The sequence below is a fragment of the Phyllostomus discolor genome, chromosome 11, assembly GCF_004126475.2.
Source record: "Phyllostomus discolor isolate MPI-MPIP mPhyDis1 chromosome 11, mPhyDis1.pri.v3, whole genome shotgun sequence".
Lineage (NCBI taxonomy): Eukaryota > Metazoa > Chordata > Mammalia > Chiroptera > Phyllostomidae > Phyllostomus > Phyllostomus discolor.
This window is the reverse complement of record NC_040913.2, coordinates 95,024,259-95,037,190: the sequence shown is the minus strand read 5'-3', so window position 1 is coordinate 95,037,190 and position 12,932 is coordinate 95,024,259. Positions and strand designations below refer to the sequence as shown.

General features: G+C 63.0%; 1 protein-coding gene across 2 annotated transcripts; it reads right to left on the bottom strand.

Annotated features, from left to right (window-relative positions):
* Positions 1-2,121: 2,121 nt before the first annotated feature.
* On the bottom strand, positions 2,122-12,675 carry LOC114508959 (testis development related protein). Of its 2 annotated transcripts, XM_036011805.1 has the most exons (4): positions 12,543-12,675; positions 12,053-12,097; positions 3,484-3,587; positions 2,122-2,803 (listed from the first exon to the last, which is right to left on the bottom strand). In XM_036011805.1, exons 1-4 carry the CDS (start codon positions 12,645-12,647, stop codon positions 2,458-2,460), a joined length of 600 nt encoding a protein of 199 aa, XP_035867698.1. In that variant the 5' UTR covers positions 12,648-12,675; the 3' UTR covers positions 2,122-2,457. The 2 variants fall into 2 exon arrangements, with proteins under 2 accessions (XP_035867698.1, XP_028382858.1); XM_028527057.2 differs by lacking the exon at positions 12,053-12,097.
* Between the last annotated feature and the right edge of the window lie 257 nt (positions 12,676-12,932).

Genomic DNA, 12,932 nt, shown 5'->3' with positions numbered 1-12,932 from the left:
GTCGCACCGAGAAAAGGGGAGAGAGCGGTTTTAGTGTCATTTGTTTAAACCTTTCAGACCTTTTAAAGATTGTTTTGTCTTTAAAGTAACGCATGGCCATGTCGGAAAATCGGCACAACGTGAAACCACCCGTCACCTGGCTGCCCAAAGGGACTGCCGGCCGCGGAGCGGGGGCCTTGCCGCTGGCCACCGCGGGAGGAGGACGCACCGCCCGCTGCCCGCTTTCAGCCCTGCACTCGCAGGCCAGGGGCCCGCAGACTCATTTCTGCTCCTTCCTTTACCCTCTTCCTTCTCAGCGTGTCAGCGCGTGTAGCTTTGTGTAGCTTTGTGTGTTTGTGGATGGCGATTCCGGGTTTTCAGTGCCCCAGCCGGTGCTGCAGGAGGGCGGAGGACCTGCTTCTCCCGGCTCCCGCCCGAGGCGCCCGACGGGCTGGGGGGGCGGGGCTCAGGGCCTCCGCGCCGCCCGGGAGTGAGGCCCCTCCCCACCTGCGACCTCGCCGCCGCCTCCCTCTCACGACCTGTGACGGGCGGCATCGTGAAGCCCACTCGTGTGCCCGCCCACGTCCTCGGTGACCGAGCAGCAGGACGCGGGAACGGGTCGGCCCGCACGGGTGTTTCCGGACTGCTCGCGAGAGCCCACGTCGCTGTGGTCCTCCTGGAAGGGGAGGCGGCGCTGCGCCCGCCCTGCTGCCGCGGGTGCTGCCCAGGAGGCGGGGGCTGGGCCGCGCGGTCTCACGTTCCCTCCGAGTGTGTGCAGGCACTGGGTCTCGGTTTGTGCTCGTTAACCCCCCACGTGTGTTCCGTGCCTGTATTACCTTTCGGGTTTTGGTACTTTTTGTATTAATTTTTCTTTTTTAAAAAATTGAGTTATGGATTTTCAGAGGGAAAAAAACATGAACCTGTTAATCCACTTACTTGAGCTTGTGTTGGCTGATCCGCGGATGTGCCCCGACCAGGGGTCAGACTCGCAGTCCCTGCGGCTCAGGGGCACTTTTCCTGAAAGGGCGTTAACCTTGTGAGGTCACAGTCCTGGTCCCTAAATTACGACACTGTGCTACTGGGAGAGAAATCGGCCGTGTGCTCCGGTGGGAGCCCCAGGGCCTGCGGGGGCAGGGCGGGCGGGTGGGAGGTGCCCAGCAGACAGGAGTCACGGGAGACACACACAGAAGACGCAGAATTGCTCAGAGACCAGACACCACGCAGTCCAGGGAAAGGCCATGGTGTTCGTCCTTTTTAAAAATTTTTACTGAACTTACTGGGGTGACACTGGCTAGTAAGATTATATAGGTTTCCGGGGCCCAGTTCTGCACCACGGCCTCTGTACACTGGACTGTGTACACACGGACCCAGCAGGCGCCCAGCCCCCAGCGTGCTGGCCCATCCAGCGGGCGTGAAACGAACACGCAGTGACGTGTGGCAGCACCGCAGCGCACCCTGGGCAACGCGCGGACGGCGTCTCTCACGAGTGTAACCAGAGGGCTCTCTCTCTCTGCAGCTGGAGACGCAGCCTCTCCTTCCACGCCAGCCCGAGACAGGCCCGTGGCCTTGCGCCCGGAGCAGAGCCCTGCTGGGGCCCCGAGCCGGGGCCACCACGCCAACACGGCAGCAGCCACGACGCGACACGACACGCGTCTCGTTTTCAAAGCGAAGCCCTGGGTGTCCCAGAAAAGAGGCATTTCCCCTGTTTTATGCGCAGTTTCGGCCCCACAGCGAGGGAGTTAATAGTTTCCACACAAGATCACAGCACTATCTGCTTATTAAAATTGATCCACACTCTATAGCATTCTTTAATCTGTAATCAAAAAAGAACAAATTCTTAGAAGAAAATAAAGATCGATATGTAAAATTCCAGCGTAAAAACAACCCCTGAACATCAGCAGCACCTGCCGCGGAGGGAGGGCCTCTGTGCAGCGGCGCCCGGCGCTGGACCAGACACCACCTCTGCTTCCGGGGGGCGGGATTTGCTTTCCCAGCTGTAACTGCTTTGTGAGAACGAGTCTGACTGGCCAGGTCAGGCGCCAGGTCAGGACTCGGCCTCTGCGGGGCTCCCTGGGGGCCGGGACGGCGCGCCTGTCGCAGCTGCTCCGCTCTGGCCTCGGTCGGTCGCAGGCTGAACCAGCCTCGGAGCCGAGGGCTGCAGCCGGGGAAGGCGGCGTCTCGCAGGGTGCCCCGGGGCAGCACCCAACACCCGCACCTCCGAGGCGGGCTCCCCGGGGGAGCCCAGGACGGCAGCGGTGGCCCCAGCGACCATGGGTTTGGAAGCCACCGCCCAGCGTGCGAGACAGAAGTCCAAACGGGGACACGGGCAGAGCGGACTCCACTCTGCTTGGTCGGGGAAAGACCGCGACCGGCAGACTGGCGAGCACGCCCCGGCACGGCAAACCCGGGGGGTCAGGGCACAGTGAGATGCGAAGCAGCAGCATCAGGCGGGGGCGGTGGGGGCGGCGTGGCTCGAGGTCACTCCAGCTCCTCCCACGTGTCCGTCAGGTGGCCGCGGCTCTGGCGCCGGATGCCCACCAGCTTCCCGGCCGCCCTGAGGCTCCAGCGCGAGCTGCTTCCCGGGCCGGCCAGGCTGGTGTACTTGCCTGAGCCCGTGGCCCCCTCCTCCCAGCCCGGCCGGGGGGCTCGGCAGCTCGGGCCGTCCCCCGACTCGGCCGCCACATCTTCCAGGGCAAGTCTGGGGGGCTCCCAGCCTTCAATCTCATCTGGCTTCTTGGGCTGCAAATTCTGCTTTAAAACCAAACTGTCCCAAAACCCGGATTTCTTCTCTGTCTTCAACTCTTCCTTTAACCGCAAGTTGGTTCTGCGGAAGACAAGAGAGTTCCGTGTTGGAGACACCAGGCCTCGCCCTCTGCCCGTCTCACAAACACAAGAGTCCTCCCACAGCACTTTACACAGGGGAGAAACTGAACACTAATCCGCATGTGAATCTTTAACAGAGAAATGAGGAAAACTCAGCACGCCACGTGAGCGATGACACGTGTGAGGGCCACAGACCCACACGCAGAGCCAGGGCTCGGAGGGGAGGCCGCGACACTCGGGCGCCCGGTGCGAGCAGTGCAGGTCGAGGGGACCCAGGGCCCAGACTCGGGTGCGGGGACGGTCCTGTCGTCCCCTCCAGCACGCCGGTCTCTGGCCTCTAGCAGGCAGTCTGCTGAACAGAAATGAGAATTCAGAACCCCATCGGCCATGGAGGGAGGAGAGCCACCTGGTGGTGGGGACTGATCACACTTTGAAAATGTTCAAACCATTTGTAATTGACCAGCAGCAACGCGTCAGTTTAAATATATTCGATTTCCTAGAGCCTTCTACATCCTTTGCACTTTTAAGTCTTTTCCTTGAATTTCTGGGACCACGAAGCATCTAGTGCAGGCCCCGGCCTGGCCTCGCAGGTCCACCCCGACTGCCAGGTCCAGCGGGTCTGAGAAACAAACTGTCCACCCCTCGGCCGCCGGCCGGCACCCTCCCGAGGGCGGGACTTACCGCCTGGACTTGGGAGACCGGCACCTCCCCAGCAGGTGTTGCTCGTCGTCGTTGCTGAACAGCGAGGTCACGTCCTTCCACCCCCGGAAGCTCGCCCCCTGCACCTGGTCAACGGTTGAGAGAGGTCAACTCCATGCAGGAAAGCCGCAGGAGGGGCGAGGGGAGGACCTCAGGGGCTCCCGGGGCCGGCGGGGCGTCGGCCCCCCCAGCAGGCACTCGGAAGGCGTGCGGCGGGCCCTTGGCAGGGGACTGCGCAGACCCCCTCGGGCCGGGTGGGGGGCCGGTGTTCTCGGGGGCTGCTCCGCGGGGGACCGACGAGGCCCAGCGCTGGCCCCGAGCAGGCGGCACCGACTGCTCCGACGGACGGGAACGCGGGAGCCACGACCAAAAACGTGCACCGAGTGTCTGCCAGTCACACTCCGGTCCCTGGGTTTACTCCTCACCTGTTCAACCGCGTTTATGGCTTTTCTTTCAGACACCACACCCGCGACAGTCCCCCGAGTCCCCCCAGCTCACAGACGGGAGAGGGACGCCCCCACTCAGAGCAGAGTGGGGCCACGTCGAAGCCCGTGAGCGAGAGACCGCGCTTCTCCGCCCCGCAGGGCGGCAGCTCCAGCCCCCGGCAGGTGGTGGGGGGTCAGACTGGCGACGGTCTCTGCCGGGTGAGTGGGGGGGGGGCTCGGGGCCCAGGCCCTGCCAGGGAGCGGCCGCGGCCCGAGACACGGGCAGACGCAGCGCTGGACACAGGTGACCGCTTCACGGTCCACACTCGCATGTCTGCGTGCACCACACGCGTGAACTGATCCGTGTCCCTTCGTGGTAGGTCCATGAAGCCCACGTTCTCATTTTGCAGGCCCAGAGTCCACCGTGGGGGGGAGGGGGGGGGCGGGGCGCTGACGGACGCAGAGGCTCACACCGTTTCCTGCCCCGCAGGTGCTGGGCTTCGCACCCCGAGTCTCGGGCCGTCCTCAGGACAGACACGCCACGGACGGGGACGCCACCCACCATCAGCGGCTCACGGTCCTGGCGGCTGAGGCCGGGTCAGTGAGGAGGCAGACCTGGTGTCCGGCGAGGGTTCCCGGTTAGCGGGTGACGTCTCCTCGTGTCCCCCCCTGAGGTGGGGCAAGCCCCCCTGGGACTCCTGAGGGCACCGGGGCTGCACCTCGTGGCCCGCCGCCTCCACGGGCCCCACTCCTGACCCGTCACACAGGGTCGGGGCTGACGTGCGAGTCTGGGCGCAGACGTGCGGCCCCCACCCTGGGGTGCGCGCCGTCCTCCTGCTGGGCGTCCCTCACCTGAGCCACAGAGACGAGAGAGGATCCGAATGACCCTTCTTAGCGCTCTCAGGGAGCCACGCACGGGCAACCCCGGATGCACAGGAGAGAAGCTGACCCACTTCCAACCACGTGCCCACCTCGGGGAGCTGGGGCGTGGGGAGGGCTCAGGGGGGGGGAGGCCCACAGCAGGAGGGGCCGTCGCTCCGGGACAGCGGTCTGGGGGCGGGGGGAGGGGCACCCCGAAGGCCCCGGGAAGTGAGGCCAGCGGCCGGTCCCTGGACGGGGTCTGGCCCCTCGTCCCAGGGAAGAGGGGTTCCCCAGGCCACCTGGGGCCCAGCAGCCGGAACACACTGAGTGGGGGGAGCGGCTGGCGGAGCACGGGACCACCACGGGGCGGACAAGGAAAGCGCGGCTGTGAGACGGTGGACACACCAGCGCTTGCACGACTCCCACGGGAAGGGCAGGAGAGTGGTGAGGATTTTCGGAGTTAGACACAGGCCCGGGCGGTGGTGGCGTGCGTGGGGCCCGCAGCCAGGGCACCGGGCAGAACGCAAACACCAGAACTGCGAGAAAACCAGACTTCCTGCCACGGCGCCACAGAACCCAGCGCAGCAGCGAACACCCTCCAGGAGCCGAGGCTGACCGAGGCCCGTGTCCCGGTGCCGCGGGAGGCTGCTGCATCTGGGATTCCGAGCCACGTAGACCGGCAGTGCCGTGCCCTCGGGGGCCTCTCTCTCTGAGGCTCGGGGAAGCACGGCCCCCGGGCCTGGCCCTGACCCCCCAGCGTGGAGGGAGCTGCTCCCCCGGCCTCGTCCCGCCCCCCGGGGGGGCGTGAGTGAAGAGTGAAGCCAAGGGCCTGGGTGGGGCAACAGCTGAAACCCCGAGTGAAAGCCAGAGAGCCGACCCCCGTGGGGAGGGGGCCGGGAGACCTGCTTCCTTCGACCACGAACTCCATGGTTCTTCGTGAACTTGGGAAACAAACAAAACCCCAGCAAAACACTAGGGAAGTTTTCAATCTGCAATGGTAAAATTCCAATATCCTCAGCATCAAGCGTTTTAGGAAACTTTATAAAAGGCCAGGCCGAGAAACGGACAAAAGGAAAGGGAACCCGAGACCCGGCCGGCGTGGAAAGCGCCTTCTCGCTTCCAGGAGGGGAGGCCGACACCGAGACACCCCCCCCCCCCCCGCCCCGGGTCTCAGGTTGTCTCTGCAACTTTAATGTGCCGGGCGGGCTGGCGGGGGGGCCGGGGGGCGGCCCTGGAGGCACAAAGGGGTCTTTGTAGACCCGGTCGACAGTCACTGACGTGGCGTCCAGGCGGCAAAGCCACTGCGCGTGGGCCCCAGGGACCTCGCTCGCTCACGCCCCGCCGGGCCGCCTGCCTGGGTCCACTGTCTCCGGGGCCTTATGAGTCCTGTCCCCTCCTCTCTCCTTGCGTTTAACTCAATAATTCCAAACCACTCGTCTTCCCGTTCGCTCATTCCTTCTTCTGCTTGTCTGACTCTGCAGCTGCAGCTCCCCTGCACATTGTCTCCGGTTTACTTCTGCTCCCGCCTTGCAGCTCCTTGTGACACCGTGCGTCCCTCTGCCGACGCTCACGCTGTGTTCACGTGTCCCTTCCGTGGCTCCTCAGGGACTCACTGGTCTCAGCTTCCACGTGTTCATTTTGTTCCTTAGGTCGGTCCACGTTTCCACTTCTTTGTGCGCCTCCTTATTTGTGGCTGGGGTTGGGGCACTTGGAGAACAGCCACCTGGCCCCGGCCCTGGGGACAGGCCCTGTCGGGGAAGACTCTGGCCGAGCAGCATGGCTGCAGGCCCCGGAGCCCCTCAACCTTCTGTGGGACCATCCTCTCGGGGCCCGTGCACAGTGGCGCCCCTGCTTCCCGGGGTCCGTCTGCGGGACAGCGGGCTCTCGGGCCCCGGAACAAGCAGCCGAGCTCGGAGGCGACCTCGGTAGCCCAGGCACCCAGGGCAGGCCAGCCCTGCTAGCACCCCAGCCGGTGAGGCAGAAGCCGGACGCACGTCCCATTCCCTCCCTCCCTCCTGAAGGGTGGGCTGGCCCTTGGTCCCCAGGACCGAGTATGCCGAGGTCTGTTGTGGCTGCTGCCAGGGAAGCCAGCCAGCGCCCCTCGCCCATTTCCGTGCTGCTGTCCTCGCCTGTGCACCAGGGCTGTGCGCTCAGACCCTTGTGTCTGTCCGGGTGGTCTGCCTCCAGCCCTTCCACTCGGACAAGCCGCCCTTGCAAAACCCCGGGGAGCCCCGACTCGGGGGTCCTCAGCGTTTCCCTGCATGGGTCCAAGCTCCTGTTGGCGGCTCTGCCGCTTCCGAGTCTCCAGCCCTCCACCTGCCCCAGACGGGATGGGTCGCCAGGTCCCGGTGAGGAGGCCACGCCGCTCTCCCGGGAAACGCAGGGGCCACTGGGCTCAATCGACGTGGTCGGCACTCAGGCGACACGTGGCCTACCTTGTTGGGCGTCCGTGTCTGGGACTCAGACGCCTTGTTCAGTGTTCACTGCTGCCACCGAGCTCGTGCCCGGCACGCCATCCCCGGGCCCCCCCAAAGGAGGCCGCGGGTTTTCTCCACGAGACGCGCCCCGCCTTCTGGCCGAGTGCAGCCGGATGCCACTTCAGCCTGAGCCTGGGGGCGGCTGGAAGCAGCGACGTCACGGACAAAAGGCACCGAGCGTGGACCACGGGCACTCGGACCACAGGGGACGCGGTGGCAGTGGCGGCAGAGGACGCGGGCCCGGGCCGCCTTGGCCTCCAGGGGCCGGGGCACCGAGTCCCCAGGGAACCGCCGTCGCTGCGCCCACTTTCAGGGCACGGTGAGGACCGGCGGTGGCCCTGCTAACACAGTGCTTGCCGCGGCTGCCGGAGAGCTAGCGCTCGCAAAGGGACCCAGGGGCCTTCCAGAGGCCAGAGCCAGTTCCCGTCCGCCCCTCCGGTCCGACAGCAGCAGTCCGGGGGGCTCGCGGTGCCCCTCTGCAGAAGGGACGGGACCCGCAGCTCCCGGCCGAGGCTGGCCCCTCCTCCAGGCAAACCTGTTGGCCCGGCCCGCCCAGTGCTCGCCTGCCTCCTACCCGCACACGCGGGGCCCCTCCTCTCCTTGCCCCTGGAAGAAGCGAAGGTGAGAACAAAGTGAGAACAGTTGGTCTTGCTTCAAAGCACCCCACCAGACTTTGTGGGCAGAGACCTCGACATGTAGTGTCTGTCTGTCTGTCCGCAGGGCCAGTGAGGAAGGGAGCTCTCGGGAGAACTGTGGCCAGGAAGCCACAGAGCCAGCCCCTCGTCTGCGGCCTGCCCCCCCGCCCCGCCCTCAAGTGGCAGATGAAAGTCCTCCTGAGCTTCCTGTGGCTCTGAGCCTGGAAGCCGGGGCCTCCTCGCCTTCCCCGCACACCCGCCCCCACCAGGCACAGGCACGTCCTCCCCACAGAGCACATGCCTCCTCCAGGCCTCGCCGCCCGGGGCCGGGGCCTGCGCCAGCTGAGGCCGGGGGCAGGGGAGCGGCCACAAGCCGGGACAGGTGACTTAGACTCTGTCCAATGCGGTTCACGCAGGGAAACCCAGTCAGCTCCCTCGAAGTTGGTGGTCAGTGGCTTCTGTTTTTCAATGAATACTGGAGTCCCGCTATCCTAGGCTAGAAGAAACCGGTAAAAACACATCTTCTCAGGCAGGACTTTACCCCCGTGGGCACTGGGGCGTCAATCTCAACGCTTAATGCGGCCTGCTCAGGGGAGGCTCACGCACAGCTGCGAGCCCGGAGCAGAGAGGGGGCGTCAGGCTGAAACCGGCCCGTCGCCCGCCCTCCCGGGGCTCGGGGCTCCGCCCACACCGCGGGACGTGCCCCGTGACCCAGAGATGCCAGAAGGTCGGCCCCCTGCCCTGCAGCCACCTGCACGGCAGCTCCCGGTGCCCGGCCAGGGTGGCTCTGTGTGACCCAGAGCGAGGCCCGCCGCCCCGACCCCCCCAGTCTCCGGAGCAGATTGAGGAGGCACGAAATGGCCCCTGGGTTGTTTTTTGGGGGGGAATGCCTATGGAATATGTCTAAGCCTCTTAGAATTTTAACATTAAAATATGCCAAAAATTCTCTGAGGTCTGTTATCCAAAGCATTAATCTAAAGCTGCTAAATCCTGGTGCACCCTGGCCCGAAGCTGCTGGGGGCCCCGGCTCATGGCACCGGGCCGCCGGTGCACTCCGTGCCACCCATGGCCTCTCCAGCCTCACGGAGAGCTGAGGGGGAGGGGGGCAGCAACCCCGGGGGCCGCCGGGAGGGGCCCAGGGAGCCCAGCCTGGCACGAGGTGTCTGCCCACAGCCGGAAGACGAGCCACCCAGCAGCCGCGCTGGGGCCTGGCGCGTGACCCACGACGCTGAGGGGATGGGGTCGGGGCTGGCAGTGGGAAAGCACATGCGTGATTTTAAACACAGACGTCCGTGTGCACACAGATGTCTCATGGGCAGCCACACAAAAAACGTAACAACATTTCCCACAGAAAAGAGGCCGAGGCCCGACACCCACCACCCGGGGCTCCTCCCGCACACACGGCAGCTCGGAGGTTTTCAGCAAACACGAGACTCGTCGCAACTGACGTGCGCCAGTCCCTCCTCGCTGCTCAGTGATGGCAGCGACCGCTCCACCTCGCAAACCTCGCCGGTTCACGCTAGTGAAAGGTAGATAGATGTGTATTCACGTCAGAAAGAAGTTCTACGGCCTGAGGAGATGCTCCCAGAAACGCACGCCCCGCGGTGCTGCAGCTGTCACACTTCAGGGACACTGAGTGCTCCTTAATCCCAGTCCCGGGGATTCTGAACGCCTCACCTCTCGAAGCTGTCAGAGCCTAACACTAGCTAGTTTTTTCTTTTTAAAAACAACACAGATTACAGCTGTGTGACCTGATTTTCAAGGAAGTTGCGCACACCAGATCTGAATGCAGACTGAACACTTCGCAGAACAAGGCCAAATGCACCCCCAGCCTGTGTGTCTGGTGCAGGGCGGGGCGGGCAAGCCGACCTGGTGTGGTGTGGGGGGGTCTGGACGTCCGAGGACGAGAACCAGGAGCACCTTCCAATGAGACGACGAGACGCCGAACACGGCACACTCGGTGAGTCCGTCCCTCTTCCCAGTTTCCTGTAAAACTCTGTGGGCAGGAGTTTCACGGCCGACTCGTCATGAACTGTCACATTTATTTCTAACAGAAACTGGCTTTCAGATCAGGACCAGTCCTCTCAAAGGGATTAACTAAATTTAGAGTATGACTGACCCGTCACAATAACTTTTTAGTCTGTTTTTCTGTGGAAAAGTGCTTTCAGCACATTAAACCACAGATACCCTTAATAAAGCCACGCGAATGCCAGCTGGGCGATCCCCCGCCCCACCCCAGAAGACGACAGGAGAAACCCCAGACGGCTCAGGCACTGGGGAAGGCGGCTCAGGCACAACAGCAAAGGCTCTTGATTCCCAAGAGGAGTAAGCGATAGCCAGACTTCACCGGAGCAGAAACCTGCTGCTCCGAAACGACGAGGCTGAGGGGTGAAGGGGACAAGCCCCGGGAGAAAATACCCGGAACACGTGCATCTGACAGAGCGCTTACCCCCCAAACATGAGGAGAACCCTTAAAACTCAACAAAACAACAGAACAACCCATTAAAAAATGGGACAAAAGATCTTCCAAGGCACCTCGCCGGAGAATACACAGGTGTCATGTAAGCAGATGAAAAGATGTCCAGCCTCATGCGTCACCAGGGAAATGCAAACGAAAACCACAGCGAGGCCACGACACCCCCATCGGAACGACCGACACTGGGCACTGACCACACCCTGGGCGGCGAGGACGCGGAGTGGCAGGACTCGCACTCGGTCCCGGCGGGAGCGCAGACAGGCAGCCGGCTGGGAGGACTGCGGGTGGTCCCCACAAGCTACACCTGCCCCTGCCACACAGCCCAGCAAGCTCACTCCCCGGCGTGTATCTGCGTTACAGCCCCACGTCCACACAAAGACCCGCACACAGAGGTCACGGCAGCTCCACACAGAGCGGCAGGAACACGAAGCATCCAGGATGCCCATCAGTGGGTGATGGACACACAAACCGAGGTCCCTCCAGACAGCGGGACGGTGTTGGCACTGAGAACAGAGCGGCTCTCAAGCCGGGAAGAGACGTGGGGGAACCTGACACGCGTGTGACCGAGTGAAGGAGCCGGTCTGGAAAGGCCATACTGCATGATTCCAACCCTGTGACGTCCCGGAAAAGGCAAGACTGTGGGGACAGCGACAGATCAGGGGTTGGGGGACAGATGAGTAAGTGGAACAAGGAAGTTTTTAGGGCAGTGAAACTATGTGCCATGATAATCTTGGATACATTTCACGTTATGTTCGTCAAAACGACTATAAGGGAAACCAGGGGCTCTGGGGGGCTGTCCTGGGGGGCTGTCCTGCAGGTCCCGGGGCCGCACGGACAGGGTGGTGATGGGGGAGGCAGTGCCAGTGGGGGCAGAGGGTGCGCAGTTCTGCTGGGTACCTACCACGTCATCTGTAAAACACACACAAAAAAGACAGCAAAAGGGTACAGGCCATCCTGTCAACCAGAAGACCGGAAAAAACCTTCCATGAATGCGTTACTAATGGTCCAATCTAGACGGAGTATATCGTTCAATCGCTTGTTCTTCCAATGTTTCTTGTGTTATAAGTTTTTCAAAATAAAAAGTGAGAGGAAAAACCACAGGTTTTTAGGCTTCATCAGGAGAAAGAGAAGCAGAACACAGGAAAATCAATTTTAAAATGTTTAAAGATTTCATCCAGGAATAATACTCCTTATCTCTGATCAATATAGTCATTTAGAGTGTTAAATTACTCTGTAACCACATATAAATTCCCATCGTCCAGTTTTGAGATTTAAAAGGTTAAAAACTGCGGCAAGCACTGATACTCTCACAAAGTAACTTCGGAGAGAAGTCCAGGCAGGAAGCGTACTTAAAGGCTTGCTCACACGAGCGGGTTAACAGAAGCCGCCGGCGGAGCCCTCACAAGTCGCGAGAAGGAGAAGGACACGCGTCGTCTCTAACTTCCTAACAGCTCCTCGCACAGCTGCAGTTCCCAAACACTTGGCAAAAAAAGGGATTTTCTGACCACCTTCAAAAGAGAGCGCTGAATTTCTGACCCGAACCCTGGGCCCTTGAAAGGGAATGAAGATGCTAAGCGCATTGAAAAAAAGGGGGGAGCGGGTAGGCACGGCACACTGGATCCACCTAGGACCCTCTTTAAGGAACGAATTCTGAGCATTCCAAGCATGTCTCCGAACCTGCAGGGCAGTGTCTCCATTTTCTGTAGAAAGGTCATCTGTCTTCTTCCTCCAGACAATCAAAGGTTTAAGAAAGGGAAATAGCTGTTACCCAAACAAGCGTCGCGTCCACTTGGCACGCTGCTGTGCTGGCCAAGAGCTTTCTGGTCCCGCAGGCGGGCGCGCGCAGCTCGCAGCGACTGGGGCCTTGCTCGCTGTTTCGCCCCGCGTGGGCGACCTGCCAAAGTCCCATGCAGCGTCCACCGCAGCCGCAAGGCCCCAGCCACGCGCGAGCGTCGCAGGTGCCCCTCCCCTGCCCAGCGTTCCTGATCTCGAGTGGGGGTGGACAACACGGAAGACTAACAAACGGGCCGCAGGGGCCAGGCCGCACCTGCGCACCATTACGTTGCGCCCCCGTCCCTGCGTGGCGCCCCTGCACAACTTCACCTGCGCGCCACGGTCTGCTCGGCCCAGGTGTCACCTGAGCGGCCCCCACCTGCGCTCCCCTCACCTGCGCCGAGGTGGTGTCGGCGGCCGGCAGCGGACCCCCGGCCAGGCCATCCTCATCCTCTGGGGGCTCATCCAAAAGCACCCGACCGCGTCCCAGCTTCCACATGCTCCCGCCAGGTTCCGGCGTCCGCGCGTCCGTGCGCCCCTGTCCGGCTGGTTGCAGCGCGCGGAAGCTCGGGCGGCGGCTCCTGCGGGGCCGGGACGCCGCGAGGGGGGCGGGGACGGGCAGGGATGGGCGCGGATCGGCGGGCGGGGCCACATCACCCTCCCGGACCGGACCCGCCCTGCGCCCCCTATCCCGCCAAGCTTCCGACCCACCGCGTGTCCCCACCTCCACTCGGGACGGGGTCCCCGCCCCCAACTAGGCCCACAGTCCTCGCCCTGGACCCCG